The sequence below is a fragment of the Dendrobates tinctorius genome, unplaced genomic scaffold, assembly GCF_039654945.1.
Source record: "Dendrobates tinctorius isolate UK_male_01 unplaced genomic scaffold, ASM3965494v1 ptg000004l, whole genome shotgun sequence".
In the NCBI taxonomy this organism is placed as follows: Eukaryota; Metazoa; Chordata; class Amphibia; order Anura; family Dendrobatidae; genus Dendrobates; species Dendrobates tinctorius.
In genome coordinates this window covers 43,010,647-43,030,554 of record NW_027361672.1, presented here as the reverse complement: position 1 = coordinate 43,030,554, position 19,908 = coordinate 43,010,647, and the positions used below count along the sequence as shown (strand labels likewise).

The following is a 19,908-nucleotide window of genomic DNA, read 5'->3' as shown; positions in this document are numbered from 1 at the left end:
ATCTATCTATCTATCTATCTATCTATCTATATGTATAGATATATCTACTGTATCTATCTATATCTATCTATAGATCTATCTATCTACCGTATTTATCTATATGTGTGTATAAACATTATTCTTAAATGGAGTATGCAAAATAAGAGGTTGGACAAAGAAATGACATTGCAACTCTTTTTTTTTTTTGTTAAATAGATTTTTATTTAGCTTACAGAAACGCAAACAAATCCGCATGGAAAAAACGTATCAAATCTGCAATAAAAACGCGTGTTTTTTATCAGCGTTTTCTGCCAAGAGATGCAGATTCTGTGCAGAAAATTCTGCAGGCAAATCTGCAGCGTGTGCACATACCCTAAGAGTCAGCATTCATTCTCACATGATCTCTAGCTCTTGTCCCTTGGCCTACTGAAATAATATGCCTGGATAATTCAGATTAAATGCTGTGTCGCCACAGAAAGTATCTGGAAGTTGAACTTGCGTGGAAGCAAAACTGTGCATAAAAGCCAAGAGAGTGATGGATAATTAAGTGGGGGCGTTATGTAAAATTGGAGTTTTCTTTAATAGTACATAGATCAGTTTCTATAGTACACAGAAAGCCTGTTACGTCTAATTGCTTTTCAAGTAAAGGATTATGCAACGCAGTATGATCTAAAGATATGCATGATTAGGTAAAAATCATTACCAGCCCACATGTATTAACCGTGCAACAGCAATTAGCACTTTATTTATTATATTATAATATACTATAATTATGATAAATTTACTAAGGACTAATTGTGGGTCATCAGTACCAGAATTAGTTGTAAATAATTAAATTAAAACCTTATGTAAAAGGAGTTGTGAAGATAGTTACAGTCAGAGTGTGAATCTTGCCAACATCTGTGCATTTAACACTATAGATCAATTGTACTCAACCTTTCTTACCTTAAGAGCCACTTTCTGCTCTGCAATATGGTCATGGACCACATCTAGAGCTCTTTTCCCCCTACTGTCACAAATAACATCCAGTGCTTTCCTCCACATTAGTGATTTCAAGAACCTCCTATTACCGCTATAATGACAACCAAAGCTTTAGCTGCCCTCTCCTATAGGTAGCATACTTACCCACAATTGGCATTCTGGCATCAAGCATTTCCAGCAGAACCCAGCTCCAGTAGCACCTTTAATTAGCAGTATCATCCTATCTCACACATAACAAACAGTACAAATGCAACCAGATCTTCTTTTCTATATGTGGGTAGTCCTAAAAGTCACCGTCTGGAGACCACCATCTGCTAGACCTGGTGATAATTCATGAATCTGGCAGAGATTTGTGAGACATAAGTTGGGGACAGGGCCGGGATGAGGGCTAGGCACCCACCTAGGACGCTACCTCGTACCTCCCTGAGGGGGCGCAGTTTACAAAACAAAAACAAACCTGACATTGTCGAACTTCTGCTGCCGCCAGGCACCTTTGCCCGGCCCCAGGCATTCATCTCACTCATAGCCGGGGCGCAGGCACTCAGGAGAGAGGTGTCAGTCACTGACACCATTCACCGCCTGAGCCCGGATTAAAATTCATAGCCAGTGCAACACTGTGTAGCTTCTCAGTTCTGACACGCCGCCTTCAAGGCCATGCAAGCAGGCTGCTACTCTGGCTCGTCCTCTCCTCAGCCACTTACTGCTTGCAGCTCTCCTCTTCTAGCCTGTGCTGAGCGGCGTCTCCACACTAGGACTCAGGGTCACTTCAGAAGGAGGTGAGTATGGGCAGGGCCGGCCCGAGAGATTACGGCGCCCTAGGCGAATCTATTTTGTTGCGCCCCTACTATTCTTGGCAGTAGATGAAAACTTGGGATATAAATTTAGGAGCAAAATAAACCACAACAACAATGATTGATTAACTCTCTCCTAACTCTTTAATCTTCTGAGAAGTTGTATAGGACAAATATATACAAAGTAATCAATAACACAAAACAAAAACGACCATAGATAATTAAAATTTTTGCTTCCTTGCCTTTTTTTTTTGAAAAGGATGACACTAAGTCACCGAGATTAATTTGTTTAGCAACTTCAGATTCTATCGAAATTGTTGCCAACCCAACCAACCTCTCTTGCGTCATATTTGCCCTTAAATATGTACACTTTTCTTTCCATCCCTAAAACTTTTTGCCTTTTGAAAAGATTTTTTTTATAATTTTTTCTATTTTTTTCTCTGGCGCCCCCTTTGGGTCGGCGCCCTAGGTGGCCGCCTAGTTCGCCTATACGTTCGGGCCGGCCCTGAGTATGGGAATGCAAATTGCTTCTGCAGGATTTAGTGACTGTTGTAGTGACTGTGATCCCAGAACTCCATGCTGTCGGGTCGGTGCAGGATCAGGTTTGTCATCCACACACAGCACCGACTGTGCATTGAGCGGAGAGCACAGTCACTAATCATTGGCTGATCTCTGATTGGGTGTCCTGCTGTTATTACTGCAGTGGGGAATCCAGGCTGGGACAGGCCCCTGATGCTATTCCCCCCATCTAGTTATGACTTACCTGTGGTGTTACATAGGATGGCAGGTGACATCTACTACATTAGCTGTACTCAGAGTGATCACTGTGTTACCTGTGGTGTTACTGTCATGATCCTATGGTGAAGTTTGACCAGGAGCCTCGGGGGTTAACTCTTTTGCCTCGTTTTGGGCATGGGGAGGGTTTTTATAGCCACTGTGGACCTCCATCCTTGTCAGTTATACTTTAGCCCTCGGCTTAGTTAAGTGACCCCTGTGCGTTTGTGCTAGTGCCGTGTGCCTGCTTTTCTGCCTGATTACCTGTTGTTGACCCGGTCTGTTGCCTGTTGTGTTTTTGCCTGCTGATTTGGTACTGTGTATCTGTTCTCCTGGTTTCTAGCTACGGCTCTGGATTTCCTCCTGTCTACGCCCCTGGTACTTCTGCTCTCCGTACGGTTGTGATCCTTGGCCTGTCCCTGACATCCCTCCTGTCTAGCGCTCATTATTGCCTCTGTCTAAGCTATACCTGCTGGTAGGATCTATTTTTTGGCTGGCATCTCTCTCTGCTCCTGCTCCCTCTGGGAGACCTGTGGCCAGCTCTGCCCCTTGGCAGTCACGTGCTTAAGGTCCTGTTTGCCTGAAGCACGCATCTCCACCGCTGCCGCCGCGCTCCTCAGTTTTCTTTGAGCATAGTTTGTTCTACTCAGGACATGCGCACTGACTCAGTGAGCAAGTACAGTGTGGTGTTCCTGACAGTTACATAGGATTGATAATACAAAGCAAAAGCAAAGCCATCTCACCGACAGCCACAGCAGATGCACGGAACTCTGTCCTGTTTTGACATGATAGACAGTAAAAAAAACTTGAGGTATTCCATCTCCTTCATTAGAAAATCCAAAATCTTTTTAATTCATGCTACAGTATGTGAATGCTCCTCATGCCGGGAAAGTTAATGCTTTTCGATTGCCAGAAGCTGGAATAACTCAAGTTTATTACTTAGGATTGCAGGTGAAATCTACCACATTATCTTTACTCAGAGGTTAATCACTGTCTTACGTGGTGTAATGCAGAACAGATAATGTGGTAGATGTCACCTGCAATCCTTTGTAACACCAGATAACACAGTGATAACTGAGTACAGATAATGTTGTAGATGTCACATGCAGTCCCATGTAAAACCACAGAAAAAACAGTGATAACTTTTTAAGTTCTAAGAGAGTTATTAGTGAATTATCTATGGTGTTACAAGAAGTGAGGCCAGATTTATGCTTCTCTGCTCGTGCTCGTCTGTCGTCAAACTGCATACAGGCATAAAAGAGAGGTGGCCTTTTTAATCAGGGCAAGGGAACTGTTGGGCAATGGCATATGAAATACAGTATATTAGAATCTAGACATACAGTTGTGGCCAAAAGTATTGACACCCCTGCAATTCTGTCAGATAATACTCAGTTTCTTCCTGAAAATGATTGCAAACACAAATACTTTGGTATTATTATCTTCATTTAATTTGTCTTAAATGAAAAAACACAAAAGAGAATGAAGCAAAAAGCAAAACATTGATCATTTCACACAAAACTCCAAAAATGGGCCAGACAAAAGTATTGGCACCCTCAGCCTAATACTTGGTTGCACAACCTTTAGCCAAAATAAGTGCGACCAACCGCTTCCGGTAACCATCAGTGAGTTTCTTACAATGCTCTGCTGTAATTTTAGACCATTCTTCTTTGGCAAACTGCTCCAGGTCCATGATATTTAAAGGGTGCCTTCTCCAAACTGCCATTTTCAGATCTCTCCACAGGTGTTCTATGGGATTCAGGTCTGGACTCATTGCTGGCCACCTTAGAAGTCTCCAGTGCTTTCTCTCAAACCATTTTCTAGTGCTTTTTGAAGTGTATTTTGGGTCATTGTCCTGCTGGAAGACCCATGACCTCTGAGAGAGACCCAGCTTTCTCACACTGGGCTCTACATTATGCTGCAAAATTTGTTGGTAGTCTTCAGACTTCATAAATCCATGCACACGGTCAAGCAGTCCAGTGCCAGAGGCAGCAAAACAACCCCAAAACATCAGGGACCCTCCGCCATGTTTGACTGTAGGGACCGTGTTCTTTTCTTTGAATGCCTCTTTTTTTCTCCTGTAAACTCTATGTTGATGCCTTTTCCCAAAAAGCTCTATTTTTGTCTCATCTGACCAGAGAACATTCTTCCAAAACGTTTTAGGCTTTTTCAGGTAAGTTTTGGCAAACTCCAGCCTGGCTTTTTTATGTCTCTGGGTAAGAAGTGGGGTCTTCCTGGCTCTCCTACCATACAGTCCCTTTTCATTCAGACGCCGACGGATAGTATGGGTTGACACTGTTGTACCCTCGGACTGCAGGGCAGCTTGAACTTGTTTGGATGTTAGTCGAGGCTCTTTATCCAACATCCGCACAATCTTGCGTTGAAATCTCTTGTCAATTTTTCTTTTCCGTCCACATCTAGGGAGGTTAGCCACAGTGCCATGGGCTTTAAACTTCTTGATGACACTGCGCACAGTAGACACAGGAACATTCTGGTCTTTGGAGATGGACTTGTAGCCTTGAGATTGCTCATGCTTCCTCACAATTTGGTTTCTCAAGTCCTCAGACAGTTCTTTGGTCTTCTTTCTTTTCTCCATGCTCAATGTGGTACACACAAGGACACAGGACAGAGGTTGAGTCAACTTTAATCCATGTCAGCTTCCTGCAAGTGTGATTTAGTTATTGCCAACACCTGTTAGGTGCCACAGGTAAGTTACAGGTGCTGTTAATTACACAAATTAGAGAAGCATCACATGATTTTTCGAACAGTGCCAATACTTTTGTCCACCCTCTTTTTTATGTTTGATGTGGAATTATATCCAATTTGGCTTTAGGACAATTCTTTTTGTGTTTTTTCATTTAAGACAAATTAAATGAAGATAATACTACCAAAGAATTTGTGTTTGCAATCATTTTCAGGAAGAAACTGAGTATTATCTGCCAGAATTGCAGGGGTGTCAATATTTTTGGCCACAACTGTAAGTGGTAAATTCCTTGCTTGACACAATCTTTAAAATAACCTCCTCATCCCTTCTAACCTTGTGGCCAGTTTACTCTCCTATTCCACACATTCACAGTATCTTTGTAAATAAGTTTGCTTTTTTTTCCTCATACAAGGCTGTACAAAATTTGAACAATAAAAACTTACCATATGTGTAAGGTTAACTGAAACATTTATTAAAGTGCAATAATTCAAGTGATACAAAATGTCTACTCTGTTGACATTGCTTAAGTGTAAAACATTTTATAATCCTCTCTGCCAATGTAAGTCGTCTTGAAATGCTGTTCTGTGTATTATTGTGATTAATGGGTTTCCATTCGAGTGAAAAAAACAACTTAAAAACCTTGAACTACTTTCATAATCATGAGACAAGCCTTAGTTTTTCAACTGTAGAGTTGTTGATATCACTTGGGAGAGACCTACCAGAAGGCAAAAAATAAAACAGAAACAAAACCTCCACAGAATATATTTTGGATCATATAATCAAAGAAAGAACCAGAAAATATAGTATAGAAACCCATCGAAACCCAATGCTTATCTCGGAGTACGGGTTTTTTGCAGCTTAAATAAGACTTATCTCGTAGTCAAAAATACTAACCTGCTGCAATAGGCAGACCCATAGAAAGAAATGAAAAATCGAGAAAAAACGTCTACAGAGAGATGAGTATATAATAAACAGCACACATAAAAATACATTTGTCTGAATTTAATGACAAGCACATAAAATGATAAGAATACTGCACATTTAAATGACAGAAATAGAATGTCAAGTTATGTCTGTCGCAACCGTTGCAAATAAACCAGGGATTTTAATCACCCAATAAATCCTGAGGCTGAATCCATCTCAAAAATTTACACATGGCCATTTTGGTCGGCCATCTTCCAGATTTTCTATATCATCTCTGGAATCAGATATGAACCATCTCCTCAGATTGCTCTCCTTTCTCTGATCCCTGGCCCATTAAAAACAATTAAAAGGGGCCTCTGGAGATTTTGCCTAATAGCAGCAAGAATGATCATACCCAGACATTGGAGATCCATGAGGGTCCCTTCTGTGATGGAATGGGTGGTGGAGATGGACAGATTGGAGCGTATGGAATCACTGATGTCCCAAGATAGGGGCTCCACATCTAGACAGGGACACACTTGGTTTCCTTGGCATTCATTCAAAGAGAGTCCGGAATTTGCCAACTGGATACATAATTAGCTCCCGAGTAATTTAGATGATTTGAGTTAAATAAGTTAAATTATTTTTTTTTTTACTGATGGCTATAATCCCCCCCCTTCTTCCTTCCCTTACCCTATATCCCCATACCTATTTTTTTTCCTTACTCTTACTACTATGTCTTCTCCCTCATGTCTTTTCCTTCTTTTCTCTACTTTCATACTTAAATAATGCTTAACTACCCAGATAATGGTAGCATATGGTCTATTGTATTGTACCGTTTCTTTGTTATAAAAACTTTAATAAATATTTTCTGAAAAAAAAAAATATTTACACATGGAAACAATCCACACCATATGCAATATTTAAGCAACAGCATACTTGTAGAACAATATCTCATGAGGCTTAAAATAACATCACCTCAATAGAACTTATCTCTCATGTGGTGCCAAAAATCAAGCAAGATATAACACAGTACATATGCAATAACCCTTCAAAAAAATGCAAGCACACTATATAGATGGACTGTGCTGAATATACTCCCCAAAATGATATCAAAAACAGTGGGGATTCATATATCAAATATCAATGCAGTGCTCAGCATTTCATATATCAAAATGAAATCTCCGTCTCATAGAATCATAGAATCGTAGAGTTGGAAGGGACCTCCTGGGCCATCTGGTCCAACCCCCTGCTCAAAGCAGGATTCGCTAAATCATCCCAGTCAGATGTCTGTCCAGCCTCTGTTTGAAGACTTCCATTGAAGGAGAACTCACCACTTCTCGTGGCAGCCTGTTCCACTCATTGATCACTCTAACTGTCAAAAAGTTTTTTCTAATATCTAATCTGTGTCTCTTCCCATTCAGTTTCATCCCATTGCTTCTAGTCTTTCCTTGTGCAAATGAGCATAAAGTTGATCCTTCTACAATGTGACAGCCCTTTAGATATTTGTAGACAGCTATTAAGTCTCCTCTCAGTCTTCTCTTTTGCAAACTAAACATTCCCAAATCCTGCAACCTTTCCTCATAAGACAGGGTTTGCAGACCGGTCACCATTCTGGTCCCTCTTTTCTGAACTTGCTCCAGTTTGTTGATGTCTTTTTTAAAATGTGGTGCCCAAAACTGGACACAATATTCCAGATGAGGTCTGACCAAAGAGGAGTAGAGGGAAATAATGACTTCACGTGATCTAGACTGTATGCTTCTGTTAATACATCCTAGAATTGCATTTGCCTTTTTTGCTGCTGCATCACACTGTTGACTCATATTCAGTCTGTGATCTATTAGTATACCCAAGTCTTTTTCACATGTGCTGTCACTTAGCCCTATTCCTCCCATTCTATATATGCTTTTTTCATTTTTACTGCCCAGATGTAGTACTTTGCATTTCTCCCTGTTAAAAACCATTCTGTTAGTTGCTGCCCACTTCTCCAGTTTATTTAAATCTTTTTGAATCCTCTCTCTCTCTTCTCTAGTATTAGCTATCCCTCCTAGCTTTGTGTCATCAGCAAATTTAATCAGTTTACCCTCAATTCCTTCATCTAAATCATTGATAAAGATGTTGAACAATACAGGGCCCAGGACAGAGCCCTGTGGTACCCCACTTGAGACATTCTTCCAACTGGATGTGCAGCCATTTACGACCACTCTTTGGGTCCGATCACTAAGCCAGTTATGAATCCACCTAACAGTTGCCTTGTCCATTCCATACTTAGTCATTTTTTCAATAAGGATTGTATGAGAGACTTTGTCAAATGCTTTGCTGAAGTCAAGATATACTATATCTACAGCATTTCCTTGATCCACCCAATCAGTGATACCGTCATAGAAGGAAATTAAGTTAGTCTGACATGACTTATTAGTTAGAAACCCATGCTGACTCTGTTTAATCACTTCATTCTTATCCAGGTATTGACATACATGTTGTTTAATAATTTGTTCAAAGATCTTTCCTGGTATAGAAGTCAGACTCACCGGCCTATAGTTGCCTGGGTCCACCTTCTTCCCCTTTTTGAAGATAGGAACAACATTTGCTCTTCTCCAGTCTTCTGGCACTTCTCCTGTTCTCCAAGAATTTTCAAAGATTATGGAGAGGGGTTCAAAAATTTCTTTTGCTATCTCCTTCAGTACTCTGGGGTGTAATTCATCTGGACCTGGAGACTTGAATTCATTTAGGTTAGCTAAGTGTTTCCTCACTATCTTTCTGTTTATAGATATCCTGGATTCTTCTATTCCCTTAATAGGACAGTGAATAACAGTTGATGTTGCATTTCCTTTCTGAGAGAAAACAGATGCAAAATAGGAATTTAAAAGTTCAGCCTTCTCAACATCCTGTCTTACCATTTCATCATTTTCATCCTGTAAAAATCCTATAGCATCTTTGACTTTTCTTTTACTTTTGACATATCCCCAAAATCCTTTATTATTGCTTTTGACATCTCTTGCAAGCCTCAGTTCATTTTCAGCTTTAGCTAATCTGATTTGTGCCCTGCAGGTTCTGCAGACAGCATTATATTCTTATATTATAGGGTTAGCAGTGTTCATTTATATGGTACCACATAAGGTCCGCCAAATATAATTTGCAGCAATATACTTATCAGCCATAGATGCAGACGGAACCCGACGCATTTCTCCCTCTAAGTTGGTGAGGGTTCATCAGGGGTCAAAAAGTGGGGACTCATTACCCATGGCCGAAATGACAATGCAGTGTGCCGCTTGCTCCAGGCGCATGGAACGCTGTCATTTGAAGATTCGGCATGGATGTAAGACGCCCACTTCCGGTATGCAATAATCCAATATGGTGTTCATATGGAACGCAAACTGCGTTCCAAAACCCGGAAGGGAGTAGTGATGGGGAGGGAGTGCTGAATAGTCCGGCTCATGGCCAGATGGCTTAAGGACGTGCACCCGCCTAATGCAGCACACCAGGAACGCCTATTATGTTCCTTAGTTCCAGACATATTGTAACTGATATCAGTTTGTTTCATCACAATGCGCCCTGTCACAGAAAGACAAAAAAATTGGCTCATAACCGGATGATATCAGGCCGCTCACATATCAGAAGGAACCGCTTGTGTTCAATACTACATATAATAGAAATCAGTTTTAATGCACTCTGCCACAGAATAAAAGCGGACAACTACTGCCTAATGTGAATGGCCACCTACAAGCGATATATTAGTATTTTATCTTCCGCATTTATTTGTACATTGTTGAGAAAATGTTAGAGAAAATGTATCATAACACAAAGTTTGTACCATAATACAGTAAAAAGTTAGATCGAACATAATTGTCACACTCCAGCATAAATAATATCAGTACACAAAAAATACTAACCCCATCAAAAATGGAGCAAAAAAGTTTTTTGTGTCCTATAGATAACAAAATAGTAATGCATAATAATATAGTAATATTTAATAACGACGCAATCATCTTAAAAGGCTCTAAAGAAGCCATACAGGTATACTGAAAAAAATGCAGGACCGCATTGATTATAGATAGCTAGTAAAGTTTAACTGTTCATTAAGGCCCTTCGGGCTCTGTGATTCAAGCCAGAAGATCCAACGTGTTTCACGCTGTAGGATCTTCCTTTTCCAATCCCCCTGTCTGACTGCGGGGTGAACTCTCTCAATAACGCGAAAACTGATCTGTTTGTCGTCCCCCCCATGTATTAAGTGAACATGACGAGCAAGGGAGGTATCCCTATTATGTCTTATGTCCCCCAGATGTTCACCTATGCGGATGCGTAATTCACGCTTAGTTTTTCCCACATAGTCGAGGGGGCACGAGCAAGTACAGAGATATACTACTCCAGTAGTTTTGCAGTTTGCAAAGTATTTCATTTTATAGATCCTCTTAGTGTACGCACTGCGGAAAGATTGCGATGTACATACAAATTTGCAAAAACTACAATGTCCACATCTATATGTACCAATTCCTCTATTCTGCAGCCATGTACCCTCCTCTGAGGTTCCAAGTGGCTCCTCACCACCCGGTCTTTTATTGACTTACCCTTTCTATATGTAACTGACGGTCCTGGAGTTATACAATTACATATATCTCTATCGGTCTTCAGAATCGACCAATATTTCTTAAAAATGTCCATCACTCTTCCAGATTGGTCATCAAAGGTTCCTATCAACCTGGTTACCATGTTTGAATCCTCCTTTTCCCTCGGAACAAGAAGGGACATCCTCCTAGTTTGTTTGGCATGTCTATAGACAGGTTCAATCACCTTCACGGGGTACCCCCTGTTTCTAAATCTCCCCTGTTATGAATGGGTCACCGAGGAGGAAAACAAGACCAAGCCAAGTCACAGAAAACCAGAGAGGTTGATAACTACGTGGATTGCAGACCCTTGATCCTAACCACACAATTAACAGCAGCCGTGGAGCATACCTACGATGATTCTAGATGCCTCGTCACAGCCGGAGGACTAAATAAGCCTAAAGCAAGAAAACGGAAAATCTAAAACTGCCCCAGAACAGACCCCAAAGGAATAGACATCCCCCACACATGTATTGACGGTGAGACAAGATGAAAACACGAACACAGGTGGGAAAATAGGCTGAGCAAACGATGGGGCCCACACTAGCTAGAAAGGACAGGAAAGGAAAGATACTGTCTGCAATCACGCCAAAAAACCCTGCAAAAATGTCCAACACTTCTGATAGCAAAAAATTCCCTGAAGTCACCAGACTTCTCCCACTATATCAGCACTCTGGCATATTCTGAGAACAGAGCAAAAAGAGGCCAATCTAATAAGGGACAAAAAGCAAGCTGGCACATACAGTGACATAAGAGTGGAAATTCAGCACAGCCCCATCCGGGGCTGGCTGACCACACTAAAAAGCTGAATAGACCAAACCAAATCAAATGTGAACATTAGCAAAGACGACTTAGTTTCCAGCTCAGTTCCTGCCTTCTCAAGCTAAGACCTCAGGAGGCAGGAAAAAATCACCAGCATGGGAATAGGGAGTCGGCTGTCTTAAATCCAGTCTGAGACTCCAGATGTCCACTCCTCTTCCTCGTTATCAGGTGGCAGGTCTCTTAATTAGATCAGCTTCACTACTTCCTGCCACCACCAGAGGGAGCCCGGAAAGAGAACTCACAACTCCTTTGTCGGCACAACCAGCTCCCTCACCAGAAACCAGAGGCAGACCAGAAAATGAGTTCACAACACTCCCCCATAAGTCTCTCGACTGCTACTCAAAATCACCCCAATCTGAGCTGTTCCTCTGCACTCTAAGGAACTTCCCCCTTGGGATCCCACGTTTCAGGGGGGGGCTGATAGCTCTCCCACCTCAGGAGGCTGTTAGTTGAAGTCTGTTTCCGATACAAACAAGTCTTCAAAGAACCTTCATTAGAGATGGAAATATTGACATCCAAAAAAGTGATCTGATCTCCACCCACTTCGTGAGTGAAGAAGAGACCCATCTCGTTCTTATTGAGAGTATCCACGAAGGACCTAAAGGATTCTCCACTTCCTGCCCAGAGGACGAGGTTCTGATGACAGCTCTCAGGTTCCCACGCAGAAGCTGTGACCGGCGGTAAAAAGGTTACTGCCGGTCACAAGCATCGGCTGATTAGAAAGTAATACTCTTATCTTACACCTGGTCTCACTGATAGCAGTGAGATCAGGCAATATTGATGAGCATAGTGTATTCATCAGCCGGCGCTTGTGCTATAGATAAATAAATTTAAAAAACAATGTTGTGTGGTCCCCTCTGTTTTTTATATCCCTCTAATGCTTTCCTTTCACGAAAGGTGACATTAGGTGGGACCCTCTCTCTCTTCGGATCAATTTTGCAGATCTCGGAGACTAGCTGCAGAAAGATGTCAATACTACTTGTATCACCTATAGGTGGCATTTTTTTACTTTTAGGTTTTAGATTTGAAAAAGGTCCCACCCCAATTTCTCTCTGCCCTTCCTCAGCCATATTAGCTAAAAGCATCACATCAGGACGTTCATCCTCCGTTATTCCAAGTTGTTGGCATTTATTTTTATCATTCAAAGAAAATAATTTTTTCCATTTAAGTTTCCGTGTAAATAAATTAATGTCTTTAATCCATTCAAAGGGGTCAAACCTCGTAGTTGGAACAAATGAGAGACCCTGCTCAAGGACTCTCATTTCCACATCGGACAAAGTATAGGAGGACAAATTGATTATTTGATTGTCATTACCCTTTTCGACTAAACCGCTTACTTGGAGTTCGTTTGATTGGTACGCTCTCGCAGTTTGTATGGTGCTCAACCCCTGGTTTCTAAGAAAGATGCAGAGGAACAGGCCAAAGAGGAGGGTGTATTCATAGTGGTGGGGGGATTTGTTTCTGTTTCTTTGAAGAGGTTTTTGTGTAGAAGCGATCGGTTTCCTGCCATCTTCTAAAACTACCCCTCCGTCCCCGTCCCCTATTTTTGATGTATGGTCTGGATGTGTAAAATTTTGAACTCCCTTCTGCGTCTGACGATTCGATATCTGAGGATGAAATATCTATGGGAGTACCCCTATTACTAAGGGCAGGGTATGCTCGTTTCTCCCTAAATTCAGTAGTATCCTTTACAAATCGTTTGTTTCCTTTCTTTGATATACAGTTGATACTTCTCAACTGTATTCTTTAGATTTTCTTCCTTAGCTGAGAAATCAGCAGCTGTCTTAAGTTTAAGCGTATTCTCAGTGAGTTCCTTCACCCTCAGAGGTTTTTTCCAGTGTTTTTTTCTCCTTGTCCAATAGTATTTGCATCAATCGTAATGATGATGCAGTCAATTTCTCTTCCCACTTAGTGAGTAGAGATGGAGTTCTACACCTGAGAGCTGGTGTCAGGGGTATCCTCAGGCCACGTGGGACAATTTTCTGTTTGATATAATTTTCAAGCGATTGTACCTCCTACCATGACTTAATATTCTCCTTAAACGCCTCTAATAGTTCAGAAAACAAGGCTTTGCGAGAAGGACCCGCAGCAGACAGAGAGTCAGGTTAGGAAGGGCCTCAATAGGGCTTATTAGGGCATGGTAGCTTTTTGCCCTGAGGTCTATAACTATATTCACGAGTAATATTGATTGTGCTTACTTGGCTCTGATCTTTGACCCCCTGGGTATTTAGTTATTTCTACTATTATATGTTTTTAGTGATTGAAAAGAACTAAAACAGACCATTTTGTCTACATTAATGATGGGAAAATGTAGGCTCTGTCTCAGCAATTGATCATTTTCAGTCCTCTATATCACAAAAGTGCGTACACCCATCACATTTTTGTTAATAGTTTTATATCTTTTCAAGGGACAACACTGAAGATATGACACTTTGATAAAATGTAAAGTAGTCAGTGTACAAGTTGTACGTAGAGCAGTGCAAATTTGTTGTGCCCTCTAAATAACTGAGCACACCCCCCGAAGTAAAAATGACCAAATTGTGCCCAATTAGTCATCTTCTCGCCCCGGTGTCATGTGACACTTTAGTGATACAAGGTCTCATGATATGATGAGTCACCGAAGGAGAAAAAAACAAAATACCAGCTAAGTCCAGAAAAACCAGAGAGGTTGGCAGCTATCGGATTGCAGACCCCTGAACCTATCCACAACAACTAGCAGTAGCCGTGGGGGGTTCCTACGGTGCCCTAGACCCCTCGATCACAGCCGGAGAGCTACATAGCCTAAAGACAGAAAGGAGAAAAACTAAACTGCCCCAGAGCAAACCCCAAAGCAATAGGCAGCCCCCAACATATAATGACGGTGAAGCAAGATGACTAACACAGATAGAAAGATAGGTTGAGCAAATGATGGGGCCCAAGCTAACTACATAGGACAGGATAGGAAAGCTGCTGTCTGCCATCCGCAAAAACCCTATCAAAATGAGCCAACCGACTGATAGGAAAAACAGGCCCTGAAGTCGCTAGGCTTCAAAAGACTATATCAGCACTCAAGTATATTCTGAAGACAGAGCAAAAGATCAACAGATCAGAGACAAAAATGGAATTCAGCTCACCCCCAGCCAGGGATGGCAGAACTCCCAAAAAACAAGGCAAGACAAAAACAAAACTGAAGAGTACAAAGCAGAGCAGAAAAACTTAGCTTTGAGATGCAGGAATCAGACTGGTCTCCAAGAATCCAGCAGGAAAATCACCAGCCAGTAAGAAGGGCGTCGGCTGCCTTATATCCAGTCCTCAATTCCAGCCACCCAGTTATCATCTAGCTGCCCAGGTGTTTGGTAATCAGTCTCACTACCTTCCTTCACCAGAGGAGGGAGTTCATCAGACCTCAATGGTGAAGGGAAAAATGAACTCACAACAGTCTCAGGTGTGAATGGGGAGAAGGTGTAAATTTGGTGTTATCGCGCTCACACTTTCTCATACTGGTCACTGGAAGATCAACATGGCACCTCATGGCAAAGAACTTTGATGATCTGAAAAAAAAATAATTTTTGTTCTATATAAATATGTTCTAGTCTATAAGAAGTTTGCCAACACACTAAAACTAATTTTCAGATTCAGAATGTAAAATGGATGCATATGTAAACACATAGGGTCAGCTGCAAGTAAACCTAGAACCATCTAGGGAGATATAATACTACTAGATGGTGGCCCGATTCTAACGCATTGGGTATGCTAGAATATGTATGTAGTTTATTTATGAAGTTTTAATAATAATGCAATAATGCACCCCCAATCCTGATATGCATGGTCCTCTTACCCCCCAATCCTGATATGCATGGTACCCCTCCCCCCTATCCTGATATGCATGGTCCCCTCACCCCCCAATCCTGATATGCATGGTCTCCTCTCCCCCCAATCCTGGTAAGCATGGTCTCTTCACACTCCAATCCTGGAATGCATGGTCCTCTCACCCCCCAATCCTGGTATGCATGGTCCTCTTTCCTGGTAAGCATGGTCCCCTCACCCCCCTTTCCTAGTATGCATGGTCCCCTTCACCCCCCTTTCCTGGTATGCATGGTCCCGTCACCCCCCTTTCCTGGTATGCATGGTCCCCTCACCTCCCTTAGACTGCTGATGACGTCGCGCTCTCGCGAGAGTGACGTCATCTCGGGTCTAAGGCACAAAGCATTACTGGGACCGTGAGGTCGGGCACGTGGAAAGGAGATCGGAGGCCGTCGGAAGTTGAGTATAACTTTTTTTTATTAATTTTAATTCTCTTTTTTACAGATTAAGCCCTGTGCCCGATTGAACGCTGCGCCGACTGCGCCTGTCACTGATTGGTCGCAGCCTGGCAGTCGCGACCCATCGGCGGCAGGCACAGCTTACCGTTATAAACGACGCGGGATTTTGGGAGCCAAAGGTGGAAGATGTGCACGCTACAACTTTATTGCAGGGCTGCAATGATGAGTGATACCTTTTGAAGGGAGGAGTAAAGGTTCTCTTTAATTTGTGCATAGATATACAGTCATATGTTAAAGTTTGGGCACCCCTATTAATGTTAACCTTTTTTCTTTATAACAAATTTGATTTTTGCAACAGCTATTTCAGTTTCGTATATCTAATAACTGATGGACTCAGTTATATTTCTGGATTCAAATGAGGTTTATTGTACTAACAGAAAATGTGCAATCTGCATTTAAACAAAATTTGACCGGTGCAAAAGTATGGGCACCTCAACATAAAAGTGACATTAATATTTCGTAGATCCTCCTTTTGCAAAAATAACAGCCTCTAGTCGCTTCCTGTAGCTATTAATGAGTTCCTGGATCCTGGATGAAGGTATTTGTGACCATTCCTGTTTAGAAAACAATTCCAGCTCAGTTAAGTTTGATGGTCGCCGAGCATGGACAGCCCGCTTCAAATCATCCCACAGATGTTCAATGATATTCAGGTCTGGGGACTGGGATGGCCATTCCAGAACATTGCAATTGTTCCTCTGCATGAATGCCTGAGTAGATTTGGAGCGGTGTTTTGGATCATTGTCTTGCTGAAATATCCATCCCCTGCGTAACTTCAACTTCGTCACTGATTCTTGCACATTATTGTCAATTAATTGAATCCATGTGACCCTCAACTTTAGCAAGATTCCCGGTGCCGGCATTGGCCACACAGCCAAAAAGCATGATGGAACCTCCACCAAATTTTACTGTGGGTAGCAAGTGTTTTCCTTGGAATGCTGTGTTTTTTAGCCTCCATGCATAACGCCTTTTTGTATGACCAAACAACTCAATCTTTGTTTCATCAGTCCACAAGACCTTCTTCCAAAATGTAACTGGCTTGTCCAAATGTGCTTTTGCATACCTCAGGCGACTCTGTTTGTGGCGTGCTTGCAGAAACGGCTTCTTTCGCATCACTCTCCCATACACCTTCTCCTTGTGCAAAGTGTGCTGTATTGTTGACCAATGCACAGTGACACCATCTGCAGCAAGAAGATGCTACAGTTCTTTGGAGGTGGTCTGTGGATTGTCCTTGACTGTTCTCACCATTCTTCTTCTCTGCCTTTCGGATATTTTTCTTGGCCTGCCACTTCTGGGCTTAACAAGAACTGTACCTGTGTTCTTCCATTTCCTTACTATGTTCCTCACAGTGGAAACTGACAGGTTAAATCTCTGAGACAACTTTTTGTATCCTTCCCCTGAAAAGCTATGTTGAATAATCTTTGTTTTCAGATCATTTGAGAGTTGTTTTGAGGAGCCCATGATGCCACTCTTCATAGGAGAATCAAATAGGAGAACTACTTGCAAGTGGCCACCTTAAATACCTTTTCTCATGATTTGATACACCTGGCTATGAAGTTCAAAGCTCAATGAGGTTACAAAACCAATTTAGTGCTTCAGGAAGTCAGTAAAAAGTAGTTAGGAGTGTTCAAATCAAGAAAATGATAAGGGTGCCCATACTTTTGCACCAGTCAAATTTTGTTTAAATGCAGATTGCACATTTTCTGTTAGTACAATAAACCTCATTTGAATCCAGAAATATAACTGAGTCCATCAGTTATAGATATATGAAACTGAAATAGCTGTTGCAAAAACCAAAATTGTTATAAAGAAAAAAGGTTAACATTAATAGGGGTGCCGAAACTTTAACATATGACTGTAGATAATCACAACCCATTGAATCAAAACCTAAAATTACATTGAAAGTGGTCTTCTATGGGGGGATTGGGTGTCTTCACCAAGCAGTTTGCTGGTATGCATAATTTTTTTTCTGCATGTCTTTCATTTTTGTTTTGGAAAAATTATCAATTTATTCTTCTTTTTCCTTTAGGCCCTTCAAAACACAATGTTCTTCAGTGTTCGGCAGCTAAAGATTTTCCAAGAATATGGATCAATAGGATAAGGCAAGGATGCTTACGAACAATAACCTCTAAAACATCTTCAGCCAATATCTCAAGCCAAGTAGAACTTCTCGGTAGACCCTTCCCACGAGATGATTACACAAACGTCACAAGTAAAATCCTATCCTTGGTTGGGAAGAACCTGCACAATCAGAAATACCATCCTCTATGGCTAATAAAAGAGAGGATCAAGGAGTTCTTTTATAGGGAATTTATAGGTCGCTTTGGAAACCCTCTTTTTTCAGTTTATGATGATCTTAGCCCGATTGTTACCACAGAACAAAATTTCGACAAATTGCTCATTCCTTGGGATCATCCTACTAGAAAAAGGGGTGACAATTACTATTTAAACAAGACACACATGCTCCGTGCTCACACTTCAGCCCATCAGTGGGATTTAATGCACTCAGGACTGGATGCCTTTCTGGTGGTGGGGGATGTCTACCGACGTGATGAAATTGACAGGAGTCATTACCCAATTTTTCATCAAATGGAAGGTGTCTGCCTTTTCTCAAACCATGAGGTAAAGTAGAAATGTATAGTTAATAATGTGTTTGTGGCTAAAAAGTTATGTTACCACCTGAAAACTTTGAGAAGGAAGAGAATGTTGGCACTGGTACTGTGTATGTTGAGAAATTGATTTTGCTGGAGACATATTTATTTATTTTTTTATTGTAGCAGATATTGTAAGAGCAGCTTTTGTTTCCATGCGGCAATGAAGCAGTGACCCAAGAAAGTTCAACTTAAACATTTTTATTTCTCAACTTACAAACCAATGCAAACAAACGTTATTCTCTGACGTTCGCAGCTGGAACATCCGTGTCAGTCCATATTAGTCTGTTGCATTGGACGACTGCACCAGTATATAATCCGTGGGTGAGATAATGACTTTCTCAAGACTCTGGTCGGTGTTTAGTTTCACACAAACAAGCCTGCACAGAGCTCTTGTTCTGTTGCTTACAAATCCCAATACAGACACACCGCTAAGCATTAACTGAAAATTTAAATGGGAATTGTGGACATGGGTCCCACGACCATCCTACTGAGTGCTCCAAAAATGAAAGCCTTTGTTGGATTTTCTTAAATCTGACTTGATCAAATAGTTTGATTAAATCCACAATCTTTTATTTTGCATTGTAACCACAGCTGTGACTGTAATTACAATGCTTTCCTGCAGGTTTAATATGTTTCTATGTACATCCGGAGAGACACATAATGATCCTCGTATATGATTCCACTCACTGCCTCAAAGTATCCATAAATTCAGCTGTGCACAAACTTTATAGTCACCAGGTTTAAACCCTCAGATTTCATCGCTCCCCAAGGGTCACTATAAAACTTAAGAGTATTCCTATCTGAGACATTGATGGCCTATCGTGTCATCAGTTTTGGGATCCATCCCCATGACTTCTTCCTAAGAGGAATTTGAGGGTCAGTTGCTGCTTTGCTCTTAAGTAGAAATGGCTGAACCCGTGGATGTTCGGGTCTGGCGGGTTTGGCCGAACATTAAAAAAAGATTTGGTTGAGGTACCAGAACAGTGCCAAACTTGAACCTGAACCCGGCCCTCATTTAAATGAATGAGGGTCCTGAACATCCAGTGTTTTCCCCTTTGTCCTCTGTGTGATAGCATGAGAAACACCAACTTTGATCGGCGGTAAGTTCGTTACCGCTGATGACAGCTCTCCGGTTCCCACGCAGAAGCTGTGACCGGCGGTAAAAAGGTTACTACCGGTCACAAGCATCGGCTGATGAGAAAGTAATACTCTTATCATCTTACACCTAGTCTCACTGATAGCAGTGAGATCAGGCAATATTGATGAGCATAGTGTATTCATCAGCCGGCGCTTGTGCTGTACATAAATACATTTAAAAAACAACGTTGTGTGGTCCCCTCTGTTTTTGATATCCAGCGCCAGTAAAGCTGACAGCTGTGGGCTGCAGCTCCCAGCGGTTAG

General features: G+C 41.5%; 1 protein-coding gene across 1 annotated transcript in view; it reads left to right on the top strand.

The window, feature by feature from the left end:
- Positions 1–19,908, top strand: part of FARS2 (phenylalanyl-tRNA synthetase 2, mitochondrial) — a 478,466-nt gene that overhangs the window by 146,533 nt on the left and 312,025 nt on the right. Inside the window, 1 exon segment of the mRNA XM_073567345.1 lies at positions 17,883–18,475. Within this exon segment, the coding sequence (XP_073423446.1) occupies positions 17,883–18,475 (593 nt within the window).